At 43.2% G+C, this 26412-nt stretch overlaps 2 protein-coding genes across 2 annotated transcripts in view; one reads left to right on the forward strand and one right to left on the reverse strand.

The window, feature by feature from the left end:
• The first annotated feature begins 14434 nt into the window (after positions 1–14434).
• LOC109856756 lies at positions 14435–15735 on the forward strand. The gene is made up of 2 exons (XM_020432382.1): positions 14435–14854; positions 14934–15735. Exons 1-2 carry the CDS (start codon positions 14792–14794, stop codon positions 15612–15614), a joined length of 744 nt encoding a protein of 247 aa, XP_020287971.1. The 5' UTR covers positions 14435–14791; the 3' UTR covers positions 15615–15735.
• A 6365-nt stretch (positions 15736–22100) lies between these two features.
• LOC109856753 (agrin-like) overlaps positions 22101–26412 on the reverse strand; it is a 21754-nt gene continuing 17442 nt past the window's right edge. Inside the window, exons 4-9 of the mRNA XM_020432374.1 lie at positions 25843–25986; positions 25210–25374; positions 24838–25002; positions 24563–24685; positions 23952–24128; positions 22101–22332 (exon numbers count right to left, since the gene is read on the reverse strand). Of these exons, the coding sequence (XP_020287963.1) occupies positions 22101–22332; positions 23952–24128; positions 24563–24685; positions 24838–25002; positions 25210–25374; positions 25843–25986 (1006 nt within the window). The remainder of the gene's footprint in view (positions 22333–23951; positions 24129–24562; positions 24686–24837; positions 25003–25209; positions 25375–25842; positions 25987–26412) is intronic.

Here is a 26412-nt window from a genome sequence, read left to right on the forward strand (position 1 = left end):
AAATTCCGCGACGCGCTCGTCGCAATTGGAAAGTTTATTTTAATAAAAGTTTTTGGGGGAAAGAGAGCGGAAAACACTCGTGCGTTGCGCGCGCGCGCGCGCGCGAGATCGCGCCGACGTTTGTGGAAAAATTTTGCAAACGAGTTTTTTCGGAGTCGCGTCGCTCTCGCGCGAATCATCATCTACGACGAGATAAAGTCGAACAAAATGAGAATTCGAAACGCGAAGATACAGAGAATCAATGAGATTACGTGCGAGTCGAGTCATTAATGCGCGCGCGATTTCGCGTTTATCGCGTGCGGCCAAATCCGCGACCGTTTCCCCGACCGTTTCTCTCGTCCCCGAGTTGCTCCTTTTTGCATACGGATATAGAAACGAATGAGAAAAAGGGAGCGACAAAACCGAGAAGAGAAGAGGAGAGAGGCGTGGTCGGTCGATCCTCATCGCGAGGCGCGCGTGCGATATTCGCGCGCTCGTTGTTAAAAAAAAAAAAAAAAAAAAAAAAGTTACTCGCGCATTTCCCGACGACGATCGACGACCGCGTTTTGTTTGTACAACGCGATAAATGAAACGGCTGCTCTCGTTGCAACCGACCAGCTTTCGTTGCGTCATTAGCGCGTAAAGTATGTCGTTTTTACATATCGATAGAATATCGCGCTCTCCGCGCGTGCGCGCGCGTGTTGAAAAGCACAAAGCTTAGAATACACGCGGAAGACGCGGTCGTCGTTTTTACGAAGCGAACGAGCGCGCGACGAACAATATAATGACAAACGAGCTCGAACGCGGCCAGGCATCGCGTTCCTATTTCCGCTTCGCCGTATATAGAGAGAACGACACTTCGCTTAGAACAAAAGAATTGAATTTACGCGGGCATTAGGCGACGCGCTATTTAGACCGAGATTTTTTTTTTCTTCCTCGGCAAATACACGCGAAAACTTTCTTTCTATTTGGGGGGGGGGGGGAACAAAAATTAAAATTAACACGCGCGGAAGCTCCGATTAAGCGTTGAATTAAATTTCAACGAGCCGAGAAAAAGAGAGAAGAGACGGATTGTCACTGCGCGTCACCGCGAAATTAATCGAAGGATGTGCCGCAAAACGGAGACGGCCTGCGAAAGCGCGCGAATGTTGTGCGTGTGTTCAAGCACAATCGTCCTCGCAGCGGGGGGAACGCGTCGCGGGAATGCCGCGTAATGCTTGCGTATGTATATATTTTAACGCGCACGACGTAATATTTGCCGCGCGCGTTTTCTTTGAATATAAAGACGCGCGCTCACACTTCGTCGTAATAAAGCGCGCGGTCGCAATAAAAACAGTTACGGGAGGGGGATTCTCTTTATAAGAGAATCGCGATTCACACGCACATGTTCGCGCGCGCGCTCGCTCTCTCTCGTATTGATATCAAGAACGCTTATAATTGGGCGCGCATTTTAGCTACGACGCGCACGCACGAGGGGGAGGGAGGGGGATGATTCTCGTAAAAATGCGCGTACATGTGCGTACGTAAGCGCGGCGCGCACCAGTAGCGATGCGCGCTTTATGTACGTCCGCGGAGGAGCGGTAGATAGCCGGTGGCACGACCACAGAGGCGAGCGTGTGTATATAAATAGCTAGTTAGGGTCGATGGACAGACTAAAGAGGCGAACGTGAACCGTGAGAGTCGAGATTCATTCACCTGCAGCAGCAGCAGCCGATCGAACGTGCCTTAACAGCGCCAATTTCCCCACTCGGATCAATTCTCCGCTCGTCAACTCTCGCTCTTCTCCAGTCCACGTCGCTGGTTTTGTATTTTATTTTTTTTTTTTTGCGAGGAAAAACCACGCGCCAACCGGCGAGACGCGAGAGGGTTAAGACCGCAGAGCGTTTCCGGACAGATTCCGCGTTGCGGACGTAAATCTCTCTCGCGAATTTGAACTCCGAGATGTAAAATCGCGCGAACGAACGATTTCGATCGATTCCAAAAGAAATATTTTTTACGCGTGATATTTGATTTTTCGCGTTTGTGAAAAACAAGTTGAATATTCTTCATCTTCTTTTCGGCGCGGAATTAAAGTTTTTTCGTTTTATATGAAATTTGTATAAAAAAACGTTGCGGTGTGTATTTCACTGACGAAAAGCGAGATAACACGCGGAGCGCGATATTGCGACACAAAAACTCTCTGTAAATCGAAGCGTCTCGAGGCAGAAGTCGTCTCTCTTCGAGGCGTCGATCGCGATTTCGAGTTTATCGAAGACACGCCAATTATGATCGGATTCCGTTTCTGGACCGCGTTTTCATCCCGTTCGATCCCGAAGAAGCACGTCGGAACGCTTTATCCCACGCGTCAACGAATTTTAGTGAACGTGCGGGGGGGGGAGGGGGACGAGATAAGAATTATCGCGCAAGAATCCTACCGATACAACAAAATCAATATCTGACGAGCGACGTGTCTTGTTTGTTTCAATTTTCTTCCGCGACTCGATTAGAAATTCGCATCTGCGTGTGTGTGTGTGTGTGTGTGTGTGTCTGTAACAAACGTGCGGGATTCTCTCCTACCAGATTTACATGGGAAACACACAGTGCGGAAGGTAACGCGTTCCAAAATTAGAATCGAACGCAGCTCGAATGTGAAAAAAAAAAAAAAAAGCAGAGGCGCGCGAGAACGGGAGAGAGCGTAAATCGCGCGTTTCATTCAGTCGAAGTCGATTCGATTCAATGCGATCGCGCCATCCGGCCGTGCCTCGAATTCCCGTTAGCCGCTTAGAAGTCGCAATGTCGAACGCGACGCTAAGAGAGACACGATCGGACTTTAAGACGGGGGAGAGAATTGAGGTCCCCGGGAGAAGTTCCGTGGGTGTGTGCGCGCGACATTGCCGCGGAGCGGCCACGAAAGGTCGGGCGCTTTAAATTAACACGACGCGACGAAACCGCGGATGATAGCGCGCACGATGATATATTTCCGCGGCGTTAGAACGTAATTAGAAGCGCGTCGAAAATTGACAACTCCGAAAATTGACACACACGGATGTTCTTTTCTTACGTTACTTCGTAATCAAATTTTTTTGTTTCGCTTCGAGAAAGAGAGAGACGATCTGTCTAAAAAAAATAAAAATACGAAAGAGAAACCCGAGTCGCAATTTAGCGTCTACATCGAACCTCAATTTTTGAAGAAAGGAAATTTCGGACGTACAGCAGCGTCGAAGTAGCATCTACTTTTTTTCTTATTCCTACTTCGAGCCTATCAGAGCCTATTTTGAGCCTATCAGAGCCTGGAATGCGCAGTCTGATCTGAGAATTGAACCCTGCTTTAAAACTTTAACAGGAAAAAAGGAAATTTCGAACGCATACACGGAAAAAAAAAGTTTTGCTATTATATGATTAGCAAAAAAAATGCTTGACTCTACGAAATATTTTGTTTCATCAACAAAATGTTTTGTTTTGGCGAAACAAAAATTTTAATAAACTTAACAAATGTGTTTTTTTGCTGGCCATATAATAACTAATTTCTTGCTATTCTAGCAAATCTTTTTTTTCCGTGTAGCAGCGTCAAAGTAGGATCTACTTTCTCTCTTACTCCTACGTAAAAAAAGAAAAATCGAGGTTCAATGTAGACGCTAATTTAAATTTCGACTCGGGAATCGTTAAAGCGAGCGTTATTATCTCATTTCAACGATATACATAAATCCAAATCACATTACGCACACATTCCTTTAATAAAACGTTACGCATCTCTGTTCAAGAGAGACACGACACGGAGAGTAAAATTTTCTGATTACGCCTGGCGTGACACAACGCACGCGAAATAAAAGGTGACGCAAGGCGCAACGTGTGTACAATAAGTGTAGTAGACACAATTCGAGAACGCGCAAATCGGTTTTGCGTCGACGAAAACGCCCTCGAGCATTCGAGAGTCTGATTCATCGCGGGAGTTTGAAAAATTGCGCGTTTCCATTTTTCACATCGATATAAAATTTCTTGATCGCATCTCGCGTGCATCTGCTTTTCTTCTCTCTCCCGAGAGAGAGAGGAGGAACCACACGACGCGACTTCTGCCGAATTTAAACGCCACTTTGCGCGCGCTCGCGGCACCGAACATAAAAGCGGTTGATAAAAATACTGAGGATTATTTTCGGAACGAGAACCCGCGTTAAACTACCACGTTGCTACCACCGCCAATCGCTCGCCGTGGCTTTTAACTCCGCGAAGAGAGATAGATTGATTGATTCTGCTTTTATTCGACGCTCTGGGATAGTATCCCCTCAAGCGTACTTAAAATCAGATACACAATAATAGAATAAACATAAGAATAATTATATGCAAGAAAATATAAATGAAATAGAGAGAGCGAGAGAGAGATTGCGTCCTCCGCGCGCAATCCACCCCGTAAAAGACCATTAATTTCTCCGGTGTGTTTTTCATCTTCGTTGCTTCGACGTTTCGTTTCGAGAATTCACACACACACACGCTGCTGGGAAAAAAAGTTAACGTTTCTCTTTTTGAAGATGTGATATTAATTACGGACATTATTTGGTCGTTAAAGCGCTCAAAGAACTTATCCATTTTTTTTTGAAGAAATTGATCGCGTTATTATCGATTTAATTGAATTTCTTACATCGCCTACGATCGGTTCGAGGATTTCAAATCCGCAGAGATCCCCCGTGTGTTATTTTTCCACTCGACTACCACCTCAACCACCCATCGGTGTCTGAGATAAATTCAATTTTTTTTTTCCTCGAAAGAGGAAACTACCTTCTCCACCATTTCCAACTGAGAAAAATCAGAGAGCGGAATTCACGCCATTACATCCTCCTCGTTAATTGTCTCACAACAGAGAGCACACGATTTCCTTTTTTTTTTTTTTGTTTTGCTTCTCACACGAGACAACAATGGAACAACGCGCGCGCACACTTCTCGGCGCGATCGCACACTTTTCGCGCGGGCGCCCACGCGAATCGATACTCTCTCGAACGCGGAAGAGAAGGAGGAGGAGGAGGAGAAGGACACGCGCGACGTAGAAAAGAAAAAAAAAAAAAGAAAGAACACGCACACACCGGAGGAAGAAGACGTGTGGGTGGAAACGTTCTCTTCCGACGCGAACGGCTTTGCGGCGGGGCAGCGACTGTCTTCGCTCATGAGAGAAGCTACCGTGTGTATTCCTCGCACACGCACTCCTCGCGCTCACGCACGTCGCCTCTCGTCGTCTCTCTCCCTCTTTTCTGTACCGCGGGCTTCTCCTCGTCGCTCTCTATCACAGCGCGCTTATCTCCGCTTCCTCCTTAAACGAACGAATGAACTCACTCGCTCCTTCCCTCTTCCTCTCTCCGTCTTCTTCTTCGCTTTCTCCGTCCAGTTCTTCGTCCTATTATAATTCTCTCCTCTGTGTTCTCTCACTCCGTGTTTTATCTCTTTCGCGGAGCGAGTTTCATCTTCTCCTCGGGGACGAGGAAAAGTGTCCGGGCTAATCGTCCTTTCCTCGATCGTCTCCGCGGTCGTCGATTTTTTGTTTTTCGTTACACGTCGTCGCGTGTACCTCAAAAGTTCCCCGGGAGGGAGGAAAAAGCACGGGATGAACGAATGTTCGCTCGTTCCACGGCGATTCGCGAGAAATAGAAGGGGCGGGGGCGTCGATTCCCCGGAGGAAATCCGTGAAAGTGGACGGAGGTGTCGAACCAAAGTGTCGAAGGATTAGTGGCGCGGCTTCTCTTCGAGCGTCGTCGCGTGGGAAAAAACTCGAGCTCCCCCGATTTTATCGGGAAGCGTCGATTTTATATCGCAATGACCCGAACGAACCCCCCGCACACAATTTTGCAACGCGCGAGACAAAGTGTATAAATTGTAGTGGCAACGGAAACAATAAACGGAATGAAACACGAAACGGTGATTCATCCTCGGGGGAGAGAGGGGGGAAGGGACGAACGTCGGGGCTGCAAGGGGAGAGAGCAGGTGGTCACTGTGAAATCTGGGTCACGTAGTGCGTGACAGTGCGTCGTCAGTCTCGGGGAAGGGGGAAGCCGCAAAAATCGTTCGAGACAATCGCGTCGTTGATTCGATTCCGGAAAGCGTCGGAGATTCTCGAAGCGCGAATATCGAGCGGAAACTGACTGGAGATCGGATGATTGATAGCGCGCGCGCGCGGAAAACAATGACGCAAACGTGAAAACACAATCGCGCGTAATGACTTTCCGAGATCGCTCTTTTAGATCGATCGCCAATGACTCAATCGGGGAGTGGAAAAACGCGAGCTCGGTATTATTACGTGACACAATCGCCGCAGCTGCAGAAACGCGACGCGCGGCTGCTGCAGAAAAATTATCATCGAGCGCGTGTCCTTCTCCCCGTTGCCGGTGGCGGCTTTTTTTTTTCTCGGTCCCGGGGGACTGCTTAGCGGGAGACTGACGACATCGTGTGTGTGTGAAGCAAATTGCGAAGATGAGCGAAAGATACAAAAGGATGGAGTCGCAATCTGGCGGACGCGCGATCGAGTGACGACAAAAAAAAAAAAAAAAAAAACTCTTCGAAATAAGAGCATGCGCGTTGTTTTCGATTGTGTTTCTCGAGGAAACACACGTCTCTCGGTCGTGTGTGTTCCGATCGAAAGAAGAAGACGCGCTGACAAATGCGAGAAGAAAAGAAAAGCACGCGCGCGGTTTCGTACTTTTTCAGTTTTTCTCGCCGCGTTTTCTCTCGACTTCGTTCGCCGTGACGTGTGTAGATTCCGCGCGCGGAACAAGAGATCTGAAAATGTTTGCGACGCGTGTCGGCGCAGCTGTCGGGAATCGACGACGTTATATATATATATATATCGCACAGTTGACGATTGCCGCTTCGATTCGGCGACCGGCAACGATCAACAATGTAAATGAACGCGAGCAAATGCGACTTCGTTAACGATCTATTATTCCGCGCGATGGGGTCCGACGAACTTTTTTATTATCCGCTCGCTATAGACAGCGAGTTGAGAGGGGCGCCGTTTTTTTTTTTTCATTTAGAATATTCGAAAGAATATTCGAAACAAAACTTTTCGCACAGCCGATACAATTCCGTTACGTAATCAATAATTAATCGTTTTTTTCGAGAACAAAAAAAGTCAGTCAACGTCTCTCTCTCTCCGTATTTTCCTTCTCTTCTTCGCGAAAAACGTTTTGCGTCATTAATTTCTACACGGCGCAATTACGCGACGTGTAATTATAACTCGGCTCCGATTCAGCGAGTGATTAATTTCGATATATATTTTCCGTTCTGCGAGATTGTTTTTCTCGAGCGCTCTTCTCTCTTGTTGCGTTTGCTCGACAGATTGAAGGATGATTAACGATGACACGAGGCCGCGAAAATTATATATTCACCCCCAAGTTCGTTCCGGGAACTTATTGAAGAGCCAGAGAGAGAGAGTCGATTTAACCGCGCGTTCTTACGCACGTGTGGCCGACCTTATTTGTCGCCACTCCATTTCGTCTATTTTAAGTTACCGCGGAAGCACGTGCGCGCCCAAGCGGAAAGGTCAATACCACGGAGAAAGAGAGAGGAAGAAAGAGAGAGAGAGAGAGAGACAGAGAGAGAGAGGATCTAAGATCTGATACGCTCTTAAAATTATTACGTAATCGCCGTCGTCATACATCATCGTCAACGAAACTTCAAACGAGAAACAGGAAGAGCCTCTCTACTTAATTACGAAAAACACACACACACACACACACACTCCGTGTTTGTTGCCGCTGAATAAATTCCGACGCGAAAATTACAACTTTTCTTTTTTTTTTTATCGAAACGCGTCACGCAACGTTTCGTTTGTTTTAAAACAACCTCGTCGTTTTTTTTTCTTTTTCTTCGTCCCGATGACCATCCATCTCGCGACAAACCGGAACCCGAGTCGAAATTTAGCGTCTAAACATTGAACCTCAATTTTTGGGGAAATCCAAAAAAGGAAATTTCGGACGTACAGCAGCGTCAAAGTAGCATCTACTTTTTTTCTTACCCCTACTTTGAGCCTATCAGAGCCTGCAATGCGCAGTCCGATCTGAGAATTGAACCCTGCTTTAAAACTTTAGCAGGAAAAAACGGAAATTTCGGACGCATACACGGAAAAAAAAGTTTGGCTATTATATGGTTAGCAAAAAAAATGGTTGACTCTACGAAATATTTTGTTTCATCAACAAAATGTTTTGTTTTGGCGAAACAAAAATTTTAATAAACTTAACAAATGTTTTTTTGCCGGCCATATAATAACTAATTTCTTGCTATTCTAGCAAATCTTTTTTTTCCGCGTGTAGCAACGTCAAAGTAGCATCTACTTTTTTTCTTACTCCTACTTTGAGCCTATCGGAGCCTATTTTGAGCCTATCGGAGCCTATTTTGAGCCTATCAGAGCCTGCAATGCGCAGTCCGATCTGAGAATTGAACCCTGCTTTAAAACTTTAGCAGGAAAAAAGGAAATTTCGGACGTACAGCAGCGTCAAAGTAGGATCTACTTTCTCTCTTACTTCTACATAAAAAAAAAAGAAAAATTGAGGTTCAATGTAGACGGTAAATTTCGACTCGGGGAATCCCCTTGTTTGCCTAGATGTTATAGATTATATACCTGGCTGGAAACAAAGCCTCGTTTCTTCGCGGAAAGAACAGTACTCGCTCGCGGGGTCTCTTCTGAATCATTCCGCCACCCACCCACGGCGGATCTATAGAGACGAGAGCAGAAAAATGAGAGACGAGCGGGAGACGACGCGGCGGGAGAAGGAGAAAGAGAGAAGAGAAGAAAGACGGAAGAAGGAGGAGCTGCGCTCTCGCGTTATTGTCGCTCGAGCACTTTGCGCCAATTTGCGGAACGCGCGCGTCGTTGTTCTGAAAAAGGATGTTCCTGATATAATATATATGGAGAAAACGTTGAACCCGGCGGAGATAAGGTCAAGTGGGGCCTAGAGTCATTTCTAGTCGCGACCGACTAATGGGACGCGCGCACCGGTGACGGAAAAGAAAGATCTAAGCAAATAGACTCTTTCTAGCCCCCGGTGGAAAGTGCACAATCGCGGGAGAGAGATGAACGAGATCTTTGTGTTTGCGGATCGAGATCTTCACAAAAGTGCTCTTGAGAGAGAAATAAAAAATATAAAAAAATTATTTTTTTATCAAACTAGAACTACGTAAAAAATTATTATCCGAAAATTTCTCAACATTATTTTTTTAACAGGACGATTGTGACAACGTTATCGTCGCGCGTACGCTCTTCTATTCTTCCGCGGCGGATCTTTCGCTCCGCGAGAAAATTCTTTCATCGTAACACCCCGCGAAGAACCGAGCGATCCGAGAGCTAGAACCTTGAGCTGAGAAAAAAGAAGGCCGGTGTGGAAGTTTCTTGCCGCCATACGCGCGGTTGGTGCGGTGGAAGTTTCTTTTCTACAATTGCAACGCAGCGGCGCTGCGTGTGTGTGCAAAGGCGGGCGTTGAGGCAAGGAACACGAGGCGGAATGGGAGCGCGATCGTGGGAGAGATGAAAAGGGACATAATGGAGAGAACGCGCGGAGAGGGTGAACGGGAAAACAAAAAGAGAGGAGGAAGAGAGGAGATCTCTTTCTCCCTTTGCTCGTGTACATCTACCGAGCGTACCGCGCGTAATAAGTGGCTTTGAATGTCTGAGAGGAGCCGCCAAACGAGACGCGGCTCGTTGCTCCTCGTCGTCGTCGTCGTCTTCGTCGTTGTCGTCGTTTCCCATTTTTTTCTCCTACGAGGAACGACGGGAAAACAGGGACGTGACACGTCGGGAAAACATGCGTCAAGTGTATTTTCGACCTTGATGATGAAAGCGTTCGTCTTACACGGGCGAGATCTTGCGCAGTTACGCACGTTGCTTTTCATATCGCGCTCATAAAATTTTCGCTCCGCAAAACGCGGACGGACGTTCTTTTTGGTCGTGCGTGTAAATTTGAATTTCTCTCCGGAAAATGTGAATTTTTTTGTGCGAAACGTACTTCTCTCTCTCTCTCTCTTTCTCGCGCGATATGAATAATTCAAATTTTCGAGTAACCTCGTTATCGTTTGCTGTTTCCGACGCGCTGTTTCAGCTTTTGCCCGCGAGACGGAGAAGACGAAGAAGTAGACGCAGAAAGTGGCCGCGAAATAATAACAACAACTGAACCGAAAGGTGGACGGTTAACTGCTAGGTCCGCTTAGAGCAGACTCACTTGAAATAATCGGCCAATTTGCCGCGAGCGCTTATTATCGGTCGCAGAAAAAGCGGCGTGAAACAACAACAAGCGTCGAGAAAACCGATTCGGAACAGAAGACTAGGGCGTTTCGCCCGCGGGATGAGCTCTTTCGAAGAGAGTACATACTCCTGCACACGTCTCTAATAAATATTCCTTCGCGTGCGAACTCATTACCGACACGTCCGTTCGAGAAACGCTATTGTTTTTTTTTTCTTTCGCAATTGTAAGAACGGAAACAAATCCTCAACGCCGCAGCGAGTGATCGCGAGAGGACGAAATGCTAATTTTTTGATCCTTTACGGAGGATTAAATCATTCCACGAAAGAGAACCCGAGTCGAAATTTAGCGTCTACATTGAACCTCAATTCCTCTTTTTTTATGTAGGAGTAAGAGAGAAAGTAGATCCTACTTCGACGCTGCTATACATCCGAAATTTCCTTTTTTCCTGCTAAAGTTTTAAAGTAGGGTTTAATTCTCAGATCAGACTGCGCATTGCAGGCTCTGATAGGCTCAAAGTACACCGAAAAAATTGTATTCTTGTTTTGAGGAGATATCCCACTTACTTTAAGTATATTTTATACTAAAATAGGCGCCAAGAAGAGTTTCTTATTTTAAGAGCAAAATCCTCTAAATAGTAATATTGATAAGAATATATAATATATACTGATTAAAATATAAAAAGCCTCTATAAAAAAACATATATATCTCACTATCGCGCGCGAAAAAGACTATATTCTTAAATTAAGAATATATTCTTAAATTAAGAATATATTCTTAAATAAAGAATATATTTTTAATTTCAGAAAAATATCATCTAAAATCTTTAAGATTTTTTAAGTATAAAATCTTCTACTTACGAGAATATAATTTTTTCGGTGTAGGAGTAAGAAAAAAAGTAGATGCTACTTTGACGCTGCTTTGACGTCCGAAATTTCCTTTTTTCAAAAATTGAGGTTCAATGTAGACGCTAAATTTCGACTCGGGAAGTTGAAAACGAGGGATTGTCGTCGTAAACGAGAAGAATCGACGAACTCTCCGCGCGCGGGAGAAAAAAGTGCAGCGCGCGGGATTTTACGAGATGGCGGACCGTTAACGGCCGCCGCGCACGTTGCCGAATAAACTCCGAGAAGTTCCGAAAAATTATTATCCGTCGTAAATCCTTCGTTTGTTCTCCCTTTCCTCCAGTATAAACATTTGAGATCGTAATTTTCGCAAAAAAACAAAAAAGAAAAAACCGAACAGCGTGCGAAACAGCCGTAAAACGGGAGAAGTGCGGCAGCTTCTATGTGACGCGTTGAAATTTATTTTCAATTAGATAGCGAGAGGCTGAATCTCTTGTTCTTTATCGTTCCAACTCACGTCGGCAAAAGACCGATTCGAAGGCGTTTGCATTTATCGCGAGCGCATCTTGTTCGCGATCGGAAGAGACGAGAGCGCATCTATTCCCGGTGGCGTTAATTAGCGTGGTAAAGTGACTGATATCATCTTGTTAATCCAAACGAGTCCGTTTCTCTCTCTTTCTCTCTCTTTTGTTTTCTCCTTCTCTTTCGCGAGCGGTAAATTATTTCTTACCGGAAACGCAAGCTCATCGTTGTCGTCGTTCTCAGCTTTGTTCTGCTCGCGTAATCGCAAGATCGCGCGGAATGGAAATTTCGTCGGATTACATCGCGTCGGTGTGTTAGATAGGGTGTGTTAAATTGCCTCGGTCATTCAATTCCCCCCCCCCCCGTCTGCGAGGCGTGTGATGAGTCGCGCGATGAGTTCCGCGAAAATGTGTCAACGAATTTCCTCGCAACAACATCGTCGTCGTAACAAAATCTGTTCGGAGTCTCGCGAATTTCTCTCGAAAGTTGCGACGTTTGTAAATACACGTAAACAAAATAGGAAAACAAAAATACGACAATTTTGTTATCTCAAAAATTATCTCCAAAAAGTTATCTCTACAAATTGCAATTCGATGAATTTTTTAATTTTCTTTTAACGGAGAGCTCTGTGAGAAACGAGCTTTCCAGCTTGAAAACTTCTGCCGAGGGACTGCCCATTACTCGCGCATCCGCGCGTAATTCTTTGTACGGTACTTTTTAATCACGTGACAAAATTTAGCGTCTACATTGAACCTCAAGTTTTGAAAAAAAGAAATTTTGGACGTATAGCAGCGTCAAAGTAGCATCTACTTTTTTTCTTACTCTCCTACACCGAAAAAATTGTATTCTTGTTTTGAGGATATCCCACTTACTTTAAGTATATTTTATAGTAAAATAGGCGCCAAGAAGAGTTTCTTATTTTAAGAGAAAAATCCTCTAAATAGTAATAGTGATAAGAATATATACTGATTAGAATATAAAAAGCCTTTATAGAAAAACATATATATCTCACTATCAAAAAAGACTATATTCTTAAATGAGGAATATATTTTTAAAAAAGAATATATTCTTAATTTCAGAAGAATATCATCTAAAATCTTGAAGAAGATTTTTTAAGTATAAAATCTTCTACTTACAAGAATATAATTTTTTCGGTGTACATAAAAAAAGAGGAATTGAGGTTCAATGTAGACGCTAAATTTCGACTCGGGAAGGCTGAAAAAACAACACGTGACAAAAGTCACGTGACTTTACTTCAGTCACGTTTTTAAGCGCGACTCTGTCGCGCGTGAACTTGGCGCAAGTTACCACCGTGCCTCTTAATTAGCCGATCGCAACGAGAAAGCGCAATTAATAAATCGGAAAGAGAGACGAGAGAGAGAGAGAGAGAGAGAATAAAAAGTAGAGACGCGGGATCTTCTCTGTTATCGCACCCGTGCGTAGACGCGCGTGAAAAGAGCGCGAGAGATAAGATTACGCGACCTGTCTCGTGAAAGAACTAATAGTCGTCCGTGACAATGGGTGATGCGCGCGCTCGCGGCGCTTCCGGTTTCGGGACGAAAATAAGAAACTTTATTTATAACTCGTTTTCTGAGAAAGATAAACGGGAGTTTGTGTGTTTGCGTACTTTATCACTCGCTTCTTTACGTCCACGCGTCACCTGGCGGTCTCGGCGCTTTGAAGATTCGGAAGGAGAGAAGCAAAAGAAGAAACAAAAAAAAAAAAAACACAATTACTTACGACGCTCGGGTGGTTCGCCGTTTGATCGGCGGCGACAATTAATTAAAGAAGAGTCAAGTCGCGGTCGCGTGACCGAAAACTCGGAGAATCGTTGTCGAAATATGTCACGCGTGATGTCGCGGTACAAGAGTCGCGTTGTGTTCTGAATTGATTAAAAAAAAAAACATTAACATTAAACGATTGTCGCAAAAGAGTTTGCGTGCGAGACAATTAACGGTCTTGAATATTGCACAAAAAGTTTATTCCCGTTTTTGAACGTAAAAATTAACACACACGTTACGTCGATTATCGATGATCGAATTTCGTTACGAATAACGATGACGATGATGATGTTTCACCTTCGATGCACCTGACGAGACGCGATAATACACGGGTTTTGTGTATCTTTTTTTTTTTTTTTATACATCAAACGAACCGCAACCGACAGGATGTAAGTGTGTGCACGTCAAGACGAAAAGCGCATGAGAGAGAGAGTCGAACACGGACTTTCGATTATACGCACTATAAATTTTCAAGCCACGCGCCATTAACCCGTCGATAGCTGAAAATCCGGCCGGCGAAGGAATCGACGAATCCTTTTTCGCCGGAAGGTCGGTTGAGTTATTATTTCGCGAAGACGTTTCCGATGCTCCGCGCGCGATTGCGTGAATAATTAGCTGCAACCGAGACAGAGATATATATAGTATATAAAAAAAGATTTATATAGTATATACACGGAAAAAAAAAGTTTGGCTATTATATGGTTAGCAAAAAAAATGGTTGACTCTACGAAATATTTTGTTTCATCAACAAAATGTTTTGTTTTGGCGAAACAAAAATTTTAATAAACTTAACAAATGTTTTTTTGCTGGACATATAATAACTAATTGCTTGCTATTCTAGCAAATATTTTTTTTCCGTGTATATGTATATATATGTATATATGTATAGTATATATATATATGTAAAAAAAGATTTATATAGTATATATATGTATATAATAGCCAGCAATTTTCTCCGCCCGTCTCTCCTTTTCTCTTCTACCTCCGTGAAACAATAAATTTCCGCACTACTTGAGACCCTCGCGAGGGGGGTGGGGAAGAAAGAGATTAAAAAAAAAATTTCCCGGATTAATCGCTCGGCGCAATAAAAACCCGCGATTGGAAATTAATAATTTTATCTCTTAATAAAATAAAAGATATTAAAATAACTATCGCGCTAACAATTGAGAGAAGAAGAAGAAGAAGAGGGCGACCTTCGGGCGGCAATTTATTATCAGCGAGTATAACCGAGGCTCGAGAGGCGAAACGGATGATTTTTGGTTGCACAGACAATACGTCGTAAATGAACGAAATTACACGCGACGCGTCATTAAAAACAGAAAACGTCTTTGAAAGGCCGTGACTGACGAGGCCGAGAAGAGGAGCACAAGTCCGTACTCGGGTTAGGGTACATAAAGAAATCGCGGCGGATAGGATTGCTCTCGTCTGACAAACGTCATCGCGGCCTCCACAACCGATCCGAATCCGATATACGATGGGAGCTCTCAGTCTCGCTCTTCCCTTGACGGTTTTCGTCTATCTGTTGCCATCGGAGACGGTGAGTTTCTTTTTTATTCGAACCCTCTGCTCGTTTACGCGACCGTCGGTTTGTTTGTTTTTTGTTTTCTTCTTCTCAGAACAATGCTGATCTCGGGAAAGTGGCCACGGCGATAACCGATCAATTGAACAATCTCGTCGGCAACGTTGCGAAAGAAATCGACAAGGACGAGATCGAATTCGAGCTTCTGAACGATTCGCCGGAAAACCCGGTGGAAATTAGACCTGTGGCAACGAGAGACGTAGCATCGAAACCGAACGTTGGTTTCCAGTTGAAGGGAAAAATGAAGAAGCACGGTGACACGACGCTTCAGCTCGATACTCAAGCCAAGTGGTTGAATCGCGACGACGTTTCGGACGAACGTAGAAATTTGAAGGAAATTTTATCGAAGGAGGAACTGGTCAAGAATCTCAAAGTCGCGCTTGCGGAAGCGAACGAAAAGAACGCGGCCGCCTTTCGGATATACGTGCCCGATATAAAGAGCCCGTCGACCAGGAGGAAGGTCGCGGGATTGGACGGGAACGACAACTTCGACTACGGCCGCGCGAAGGGGAATTACGTTCTGCTTTGCAGAAAACCGGCCGAGGACGGTTCGATGCAGAAGCTGCGCGGCAAGGACTGCGTGAAGCTGCTGAGGAACGAGCTTTATCTCGAGCACAGCCTGAAGAATCGTAAGGACGGCACGACCAGTCTCATGGGGCTGAAGATCGGATCGAGGACCAACAGCGTGAAGGACTCCGAGAGCGACGAGATCAAGTAAAAAAAAAACGATTTCGAGATCGACGACGCAGTTCGAGCTACATATTGATATTCATGTGTGTCCGCAAAGAGAGAAAATACTAATAATATTAATTGCATGTGTTTCTTTTTGTTTTGTTTTGTTTTTTTCGACGGAAAATGAAATATTTCGATATTTAAAATAAAAAAAAAAACTTACAACAGAAATTGAAGTTGGATCAAAACAAAATTCAAAGTCTCTCTCGGACGTTCGCGCCCGAGCGAGTTTTTCGCATGTATATACACGGAAAAAAAAATAGTTTCCACCACAGCTAAGTACGGTTTGCTGAACTAAATTTGCTGCTGTAGCTATAAAATTTCCTGTTACGTAGAGAAACAGTTTGCTGATATTCCTAAATATATTTCGACATAATAGCAAAATATGTAGATCTTGTAGCTAAAAAGCTTAGGTGTCCATAATTCTACCAAAATTAGGTGTGGTTCCTAAATTTTAGGTAGAATTATGCACCGAAAAAATTATATTCTTGTAAGTAGAAGATTTTATACTTAAAAAATCTTCTTCAAGATTTTAGATGATATTCTTCTGAAATTAAGAATATAGTCTTTTTCGATAGTGAGATATATATATTTTTCTATAGAGGCTTTTTATATTTTTATCAATATTACTATTTAGAGGATTTTCCTCTTAAAATAAGAAATTCTTCTTGGCGCCTATTTTAGTATAAAATATACTTAAAGTAAGTGGGATATCTCTTCAAAACAAGAATACAATTTTTTTGGTGTACGTGTATATATATATATATACACCAAAAAAATTATATTTTCGTAAGTAGAAGATTTTATACTTAAAAAATCTTCTCAAAAATTTTAGATGATATTCTTCTGAAATTAAGAATATATTCTTTATTTAGGAATATAGTCTTTTTCGACAGTGAGATATATATGTTTTTCTATATAGAGGCTTTTTATATTCTAATCAGTATATGTTCTTATCAATATTACTATTTAGAGGATTTTTCTCTTAAAATAAGAAACTCTTCTTGGCGCCTAGTCTAAAATATACTTAAAGTAAGTGGGATATCCTTAAAACAAGAATACAATTTTTTCGGTGTACAAGATCTACATATTTTGCTATTATGTCGAAATATTTAGGAATATCAGCAAACTGTTTCTATGTAACAGGAAATTTTATAGCTACAGTAGCAAACCGTACTTAGCTGTGATAGAAACTATTTCTTTTTTCCGTGTAGTTTTCGCTCTTCGTACACAACCGGGGGACTTTAAGCATGACGCGCAAGACCTTTACGCACCCTTTTATAAATTCCACATTACCCTTGCCCGTAAAGAAAAAGGATTTCAGATCCGGTTCGTAGGTCAATTCCCTCGACTCGAAGGTTGGAGAGCGTGTGACAGAACGCCGTTAAGACACAATAGATCATTTCAAGTGTGGTTGCGGCATATAATTAATCTTTGCAACGGCAGCCGTGCGAAATATTTGCGGCGATCGGCGGACTTCGCGCGCGCGCGCGTAGAACAAAATTCTAAAGAGATTTTCCGCTCGCCTTTTGTCTTCTTCTTCGTCCGAGCGTGTCGATTGTGTAGCTTGTAAAGCTAGCAAGAAGAATCGCAAAAAGAGACAGATCGCGAAGTCAGTCGTCGGGACGGGAGTTTCCGTCGCGGTACGTTACGTAATCCGCGTTACTGTGTCCGATAATTCTTCGAGTTGGACAAAGTTTGTCTTTTGCACAACGACGCGACGATCGAAGTCGCGTCGTTTGTTGGAGGGTTACGTGATCGCGTCTATTAAGGCGCGATATATAGGACTCTCTCTCTCGCGTATAGACTCTCCGCGCGTACAACAATGCAACGCGAGATCGTTGCGCGATTGTTGTTGGTTGTTGTTTGCGCGAAGCGAAACCTCGTTCGGTCTCTCGCGTTCTCGACGTTGTTATAATTAACGCGATGCAACGAGACGTCGAGTGCGATCGGAAAGAAAGTATTCTTCCTAATTGCGACACGTCTTCGTTACGAGATCGCGCGATTTCTCATCTCTTCCAGAGAAGAAGCGAAGCTTTCGTTGCGCAAAGTTTTTTTTTTTGAAAAGATTTCGACGTTATCGATTGCGTCGAAAATATACCATTGCGCGAAAGAATAAAAATTCCGTGCGAGAAACTGGAACAGATACTTTTGTGATCGTCGCCGAAGTGTTCCGGCTTGTGCGCAAAAGCTGTACAAGTGCCGGCGCGACGGCGACAATGTAACAATTGGGGCAGAAGCCCAATCTGGGAGGTTAACTCGGCTGGAAATACACTCGATTGACAAAGACGTGGCTAGGTACTTTGTTCGGCGACGATTCATGTGTGTTTGCGCTTAATTGTTTCTAGTTGAATACAATTTCAAAAGTTGTTTCACGATGAAAAGCTTTCGCCGCAATCGACGCGACAAAGGACTCTCCGATTTTTAATTCCACGTTTAATTGATTGTAATTAAAAAAAAAAAAAAAAAAGATCGAAAACTGTTTCGAACTTTTTTTTGCGACGAGTTTCGTCAAATTTCGAAGAGATTTTTTGCTTCGAAAAATTAACGCAAAACGCATCGGATCGACGTTTGCGCGCGATTGCGCAAACAATTATCGATTGCAATATTAATTATTTTTTGCTCGACCGAAATTCGTTGCTCGAGAGAAACGACGTGTAAAAACAATCCACGCGTATTTTTAAACACGTCTCTCGCTTTGTCTCGACGATCGATAAATTTAATTACATCGCGAGCGCGGCCATTCTTTCACCAGAAGGAGAAAAAAAGTGTGTCGAAGGAAAAACTCGCTTTATTGCCCGAAATCGCGCTACTGCGCGATCGATTTCCTCCCTCTCCCTGTTATTATTGCTCTATCTTCTTGAAATTTATTGCTACGATAATGCGATAAGATTGCGCGCGACAAGAGATATTACACTTCTGTTTCTTCTCGCCGATAAATTCCGCCGATAAGCCTGGTGTTACACACATCACATCACATCCAATCGTGTTTTCTTTCTTTACTAATATATGTAACAACAATTACGCGATCTCACGAGGAATGTTAAAATTCTCTCCGACGAGCGGAAAAAACGCGCGCGCGCGCGCGGGAGGCGAAAGTTGCATTTCCGGCGAAACAACGCGGCGCGACCGGTCGAATGGAAAACCGGTAGAATAGAACGGAATGTTAAAAAAAAAGTCTCTCTAATCTAGATCGCGCGCAAATAATTTAGGTGAATTTGTTTTGTTTTTTTTTTTTTAATATAAAATCCCGTGTATTTCACACACCGGGAAAAAAAGATAAATCGTCGAGCGAACTGTGTTTCGATCGGCGAAGATTCTCGAGAATGTGTGTGTTTAATTCACACGGCACACATTTTTTTGCGAAGTGTGTCACGGACTTTATAATCTCGCGAATTATTTAATAAATATTACGCGATACTCGTCGACGTAGAAAAAACCTACACAAAATATATATATATATAGAACGATCGTCTCCTCGAGCAGAGAGACCGCGCCTCTAAAACTCGTTAAAATCGACGATGACGAGAATTCGATCGGCAACCGACGCATCGACCGGTCCCTCCTTTCCGGGCCGATTGAGCGCGCGCGCGCTTAACGCCGCACACCGTATATATATTAAATTTCGCGAATGAAGGCGAAACCGGATGACGGGAGAGACAATTCGCGAAAATTGCATCTGGCGCGCGTAAGAGCCCCGGCGACGCACGTAGGCAGCAGCAGAGAGAGAGAAGCCCTTTTTCTTCTGCCTACGTGCACGACCGACTGATTATTCGACACGACGGGCTCGTCGCCGCCCCACGGCATTCAGCCGTCTGGACGTTTTATGTAACACGATTCTCGTAATCGCTATCCTCCGCCGGCGTGACCGATACCAAAGGATAGGCCTCAAAGATGGCCTCTCCTCTCTCTCTCTCTCTCTTTCTTTTTCTCTCTTTCTCTCACTCGCTCTCTTTTCTTCTCTCTCTTTCTCATCGCTGTCAAATTTGTGCGGTTCCTCGCGCGACAAATATCGCCCTCGCCGACGACGGTAATACGGTTTCGCCTCGCGATCGCGAGATCGGAATTAAATTTAACTAAAGTGCGTACTCACGATAAGAACGATGGTCTTCGAGGAAGTTGCGCACGGGGTCCAGCGATCGGCTATTCTTCCACCACCTGACGTCTCCGAGGTGTCTGGCGCGCGCGCCACTTGCTGCTGCTGTTTCGCCGTTTCTGAAGAAAGCGTTTCAACGCTCAGCGGCGGGGTCGAATGCACGAAAGATCGAACACGTCCGGAACGACAGACGGGGACGTGGATGCGCGGGAGTAGTCGTGTAGGGAGGAAATGCGAGCACCACCACCGCGACAACCGCGTAAACAACCGCGGTTCTTACAACCCGGGGGACACCACCGCGCGTACACGAATCGACCGCGATCAGTTGTCGTAAACACTGGTCGCCATGCTGCCGAGGCACCTGTCAATACGGCTGCGCGCCGGCGCGAGCGGCTAGTGGCGCCAGCGCGCGGCCGCCCGACGTACCACTTGCTCGCCGAGCAGTCGGCCATTTTGTTCGGGATCGTCGCGCGGCGAACACGGTTCTCCGTCACGGCCGGTGTTTCTTTCTCGCCTCTCCGATGGGGGATCGATTGTTTTTCAGGTATTATACAGTCGGTACGTTATCCGGTAGCAAAGTCGCGTTATCTCGCGTCGGGGTGAAATCGCGCAAACACGCGATGTTTCACTGTTTCCGGAACGGTCGAAGTAGCGTCTCTCGCTGTGTCGAAATCTACGCGCGCGTAGAACAAACGCCGGTAGTGTCGAACAAAAAACGTTTACGACGGTCGTCGTTTGATTTGACGCGTTCGCGATCGCGTTTAGTCGCGTTTATTTTCACGAAATTCGCGGTTTTATTAGCGCGATGAGTGTTTCGAAACGATGTTTCCGAGGAGGAGAAAGTCCGGAACGCGCACCGATCTGAAGTTGGCGCCTATCGAGCCGCGGATTGGAACACGCCGTGATGGTAAGTTCGAATTCGCACTTATCATCGTACAGTATTCCAGAAGTCTGTTTCTCGATTGTTGCGCTTTTTTTGTTGTTGTTTTTTATTTTCAATGCGATCGCAATGAGAAAACAGATAATTTGTGTTAATTAATTTTTTTTATCTCGCGCATATTTACGAACAAAGTGATTTTTAAAATGAAAACAAGTAAAAGTTCAAATATATTTGCGTGTTTTTTGTCGGAATGTCACACAAAGACGGAAAAAATAAATATATAACATATCTATGATATATTATCACGCGTGTATATATAATATATACATATATATATATATATATGTATCTATATATATATATATAATTTATACATCATTTATATATCTTAAAATATACATATATGATTTTTATTGTTGATGTTGTGTGAAAGCGTACACGGTGTGTTAGTCGATAGAGAGAAACAAAAGGAGAGAGAGATTCTGGCATGTGTATAATATTTATATATAATATATATATGTATAATTGAGATAATAAATTAAGATTACACAATAAAATAATAATAATAATAATAATAATGAATGAACACACATCACATATCGAAAAATGAGATATGTAGCAGCACAATAAATTCCCCTGGAACAAAATTATTGTTGCTCTGGCAACACATCGCGTCGCGATGCAATAATATGTATATATATATATATATAATATGTATAATATATTTTTAAGAACGACGGGCGCAATAGTGTGTGTGAAAAAAAAACAAATGGAATCACGTCATACAATGCAATGATTAATGCTACAATAAATAATAATGAGTCTATTACCGTCAAAGTATGTACGTGCGAAGATTATATCGAAAAGGACTATATCGATACGCGACTGGCAATCCTTTCTCCATATATTTTAGAAAAATATTGATTTCGATTTTTTCTCAAGTAAAAATTATCCGAACGATTGCTCATTCGTCGATGTTTTTGTTTTTGTTTTTTTTTTTTTTTTTTAACGCGCAATACCTGATTAATTATCGCGAAGCAGCGAAATTTTTTTGGCGCGGATCACTTCGCGGCGCTATTTTCCGAGAAAGAATCGGCAATCGCGATAATATTATCGTAGAAATAGCAGTAATAATACAATAACAATGAAAATTGCGACTGGCAAGATGCTCGTTTTCCGTCTGTGGAAATTTGTTTCGGGTCGATTGATGCGGTCGATATTGAACGTTCGAAAATTTTTTATCGCAAATTATTCTCGCGTATCGCGCTCTATTATCTCGTTCGAGCGGCGTGATAAACATTTCGTGAATTGAAAATTTATCGAATAACGTGTGATTGATTCGTCGAGCGATTGAAAACATTTCGAGAGGCGCTCGTAAACAACACAGACAAAAAAATTTTCTGTCGGAAAATTCTGTGCAATGTTAAATCGAATTTCACCGATCGATCGCTCTCTCGAGTCGTTTTCTCTCGTCGTCGTGTTAATTATCAGTAATATCAATAGAGATAATTTTTCGGCTCTTCCGTAGGTTGGCCGCACACCCCGTGATACTTCTTCGTTACGAGACTTCGGCTGCGGCAGTTCTCGATCTCCAGGAAGCACTCGTTGCTGTACGTCATCCCGTCGGTGCCGCACACCGGGTCGTAATAAGGCGGACAGATCTTCTGGCAGCCGCGGAAAAGAAATCCTTGGACGCATCGCTTCATAGGCACCACGTAAACATGTTTACTGAAACGGGAATCAAAGGTCAGTTTTTTTTTTCTCGCTGTTTGAGAGTCGAAATAATTAAACTACTACGGTAAAAACGGACGTTTTAAAAACGACGAAATATCGCGTAAATTAATTGCATCTCGACACAACTGCACCGAAAAAATTGTATTCTTGTTTTGAGGATATCCCACTTACTTTAAGTATATTTTGTACCAAAATAGGCGCCAAGAAGAGTTTTTTATTTCAAGAGGAAAATCCTCTAAATAGTAATATTGATAAGAATATAAAAAGCCTCTATAGAAAAACATATATCTCACTATCAAAAAAGACTATATTCTTAAATAAAGAATATATTCTTAAATAAAGAATATATTCTTAAATAAAGAATATATTGTTAATTTCAGAAGAATATCATCTAAAATCTTTAAGAAGATTTTTTAAGTATAAAATCTTCTACTTACAAGAATATAATTTTTTTGGTGTATATATATATATATATACACGTACCGAAAAACTTGTATTCTTGTTTTGAGGAGAGAGATATCCCACTTACTTTAAGTATATTTTATACTAAAATAAGCGCCAAGAAGAATTTTTTATTTTAAGAGGAAAATCCTCTAAATAGTAATATTGATAAGAATATATACTGATTAGAATATAAAAAGCCTCTATAGAAAAACATATATATATTTCACTATCGAAAAAGACTGTATTCTTAAATAAAGAATATAATCTTAATTAAGAATATCATCTAAAATCTTGAAGATTTTTTAAGTATAAAATCTTCTACTTACAAGAATAAAATTTTTTCGGTGTGGTTTTTGCCGCACATTTGTGTAATCGTCTCGACATTGAAGTTTTGTTTTTTGCTGTTACATTCGATGAACACACAAGCGTGTCGAACGCGTTAGAAAGCGATCGGAAATAGAGAAGATCGCTCGTTTGAAAAAGAGAAATATAGGTCGCGCAAAAAGACGCCGACGACGTTCTGACTTTCAGGTTTGCCTCAATTGTGTGTTCAATAACACGCGCTCGCGGGAAGTAGGATACTTTCCTTTTGCACGTTTGAACCGCGCGGCGTCAAAAATATCGCGCGCGGCAACCGCATGGAGAAAAAGAGAGAACTGGTTTGGTATTTCCCTAATGGGACGTTTATCGACGAATAAATCGCGCAAACGGACTCTTTCATCGAACACTCTCGCGACGCTCGGACTGACCGTTTCTCGAAGAATTTATCTGATAATTTCTTCAATAGAACGTTCTCTCAAATATATCGTGTGTTTGAAAACTTTAAAACGAAATTATTTCATTAAAAAGAAGATGCGATTAATTAACGCGAAGAGACTCTCCAGACACGCTTTTGAGAATTATAAATAAGAAATTGTAGTAATTAAAACCTGTGAAGTGAGAGGGGAGGATTTGCCCCCGGAGTATATCCTCTGGGGAGTAAAAGTCAAGCGCTTTTAATAAACTAACAAGGGTTAGTTTATTAAAAGTGCTCGACTGGGAGAGAGAGATATATATATATATATGGCATAGTTGTCGAACAAAAGCGTTGTAATTCTCTCTCCCTTCCTCCCCCCCCCCCCAAGTGGGGAACACGCGAATATGATGTCTCGCGGTCGGACGGGGCTCACCCGCAATTGTCCCTCTTCATCTCGCACTCGTTACGATAGAGCTTGTTGTCGGAACCGCAAACAAACTGACGTTCCCCGCTGCAGATCTGGTTGCAGAGCGCGGTGGTGCGACAATGTTGCGCCGGAACTTGAACCACCCTCTGGCCGCAGGTCTCACGCCGCAGATGGCACAGGGACCTTGAACGCAATATATACGGGTTGCACATGACACATCGGCAAACACGCTTCCTTTGTTTCGCGAAACCGCTCTATTTAATAATTCCCTTTAACGACCACGTCTTCTAAAAACGTACGTTACGTTCAGCTCGAACCATCCCTCGAATGAATATCGACGTTCGTTCGAATCTTCGATTTTTTCGATCGCGATTTTAAGTCTTTAGCGTCAAATAATTTGAGGAAATTTTAATTTAAGAAAGAGAATTGTAATTAATTTATTAGGATGTAAAAAATATTATGTCTCGTGTTTTCGTTCGAATCAAGAATGAGAACGAGAGAGAAAAATAATGACTCGCGAAGGTCTCTCGCCGGCCCTAACGGCCGTTCGAGACTTATGCGCCCTTAAAACCGTCCGTCGAGGACGTTTAGGCCATCCGAATGACGCTCTTAATCACCGATAAACGTTGCCGTCGCTTCCACAAACTGGTTCCTCGGGTACTTCGGCGCAATCTTCGGGGCACTGTTCGGTCTCCTTCAAGGTCGTGCACTCGCCTACGTGAGCCAATTGGATGCCCTTTCTAAAACGCATCAAAGTAGCGACAAAAAAAATTTATTTATTTTTTTTATCGTCGGGTTAATTCAAAAACGTTTTGTCAAATTTGTTAGAAAAATTATTTTTTGTAAATTTGCGCGGGACGGCAGTTTTTTTTTTTTTTCCAAACGCACTTACAAGCAGGCCGCCACGTTCAAGTGGCACTGATTCGGGTACGTGTTCGCGTCGCTACCGCAAACCGGATCCACCTCGCTTCCGCACCTCTGCTGCTGCTTCATGCACTTCGTCAGCCGGGATCGACACTTCTCGAAGTCCGCTACCGTTACTTTTCGTCTCGCGTGTCTGTTGATTAACACTTAGCTTAAAGATTCGTGACCGGTTATTCGTGACGAGGAAGTGGCCAACTTTTACTTTTTGAGCGAGCGCGTTGTTTTTGATGATAAGTTATCGCACGATCACATTATACCTATCTCGATTAATATTACCTTCTCGCACGTAGATAAGCGATTGCGCTTTTTTACGCTACGTACGAACAAGACGAATACGCACCCGCAGTTCAGCATTTGCATCTCGCACTCGTTCCTGTATATATTTCCGTCCGATCCGCAGACCGACACTTCCGGCTCGTTCTTGCAGTCCAAGGGACACGCGTTGCTTCCGGACGTCCGTTCCCGAGACACGCAGAACGACATCGGCACCTCGAATACGTGCTTGCTAGAGAGAAAGAGAGAGAGTGAGTGAGTTCGAAAACACAGAGAATCAATAAAATCGCGACACAAACAATCGCGTGTCAACGATAGAATTTGTCGGAGACAATTTCGCACCGACAAATTTCGATCGAATCATTGAACCACGTAGTTATGTCGCGTATTGATAAATCAGCGTGCGATATCGAGGAACGAAATTAATAACGGAGGGAGAAAAGAAGATTAGCGTGATTGAGAGGCAAACGAGACAGCCTCGAGTGCGCTTCAAGCTGCGCGTAGGGTTTTGTAACGAAGATTATGGGGAAGTAATTCATAAATGAATTAAGAGCGCGTATGGGATGTGTGTGTGTGTTGCAACAAAAAGAGAAGGGAGAGGAGACGGATGGGAGGGGATTACGAGAGCGAGATTTTTGCCCAGAAGGGTCCCGACGGGGGATGATTTCAGCGCGGGATTTGTCGCGGTTTCGCTGCTTACCCGCAGTTCTTCGCTCGCATTTTGCAGGTGTTCGAGTATAAAATGCCGTCGCTACCGCAGGCAGGCTTGGCACCACGCCAGCACGATTCACGACAATGTCTTGTGGTCTGGCAGTGCTTCTTATTTGTACGCACGACGCCTTGGCTGCGAAAGGGCAAAGAAAAAAAATTCAAAATCGCTCCTGCGACCAGACTCTACCACGTAACTTTACGTTAGACTCTTTTTTTTTTTTTTTTTGCGCGCGCGCGCTGAATATATACCGTGTGTCATATTGTATATTTTACGAGACGGGAAACTAACTACAACAGAAACAGTCAATTCTTTTCGCGCGAAAAAAACATACACCGAAAAAATTATATTCTTACACCGAAAAAATTGTATTCTTGTTTTGAGGATATCCCACTTACTTTAAGTATATTTTATACTAAAATAGGCGTCAAGAAGAGTTTCTTATTTTAAGAGGAAAATCTTAATAGTAATATTGATAAGAATATATACTGATTAGAATATAAAAAGCCTCTATAGAAAAACATATATATCTCACTATCGAAAAAGACTATATTCTTAAAT

This window comes from Pseudomyrmex gracilis, unplaced genomic scaffold (assembly GCF_002006095.1).
Source record: "Pseudomyrmex gracilis isolate BER0280 unplaced genomic scaffold, ASM200609v1 scaffold_133, whole genome shotgun sequence".
NCBI classification, from domain to species: Eukaryota; Metazoa; Arthropoda; class Insecta; order Hymenoptera; family Formicidae; genus Pseudomyrmex; species Pseudomyrmex gracilis.

Coding starts and splice junctions, on each gene's coding strand:
- LOC109856756 (XM_020432382.1), top strand. CDS start 14,792: ATGGGAGCTCTCAGTCTCGCTCTTCCCTTGACGGTTTTCGTCTATCTG. Junction 14,855..14,933: donor ATCTGTTGCCATCGGAGACG/GTGAGTTTCTTT, acceptor TCTTCTTCTCAG/AACAATGCTGATCTCGGGAA.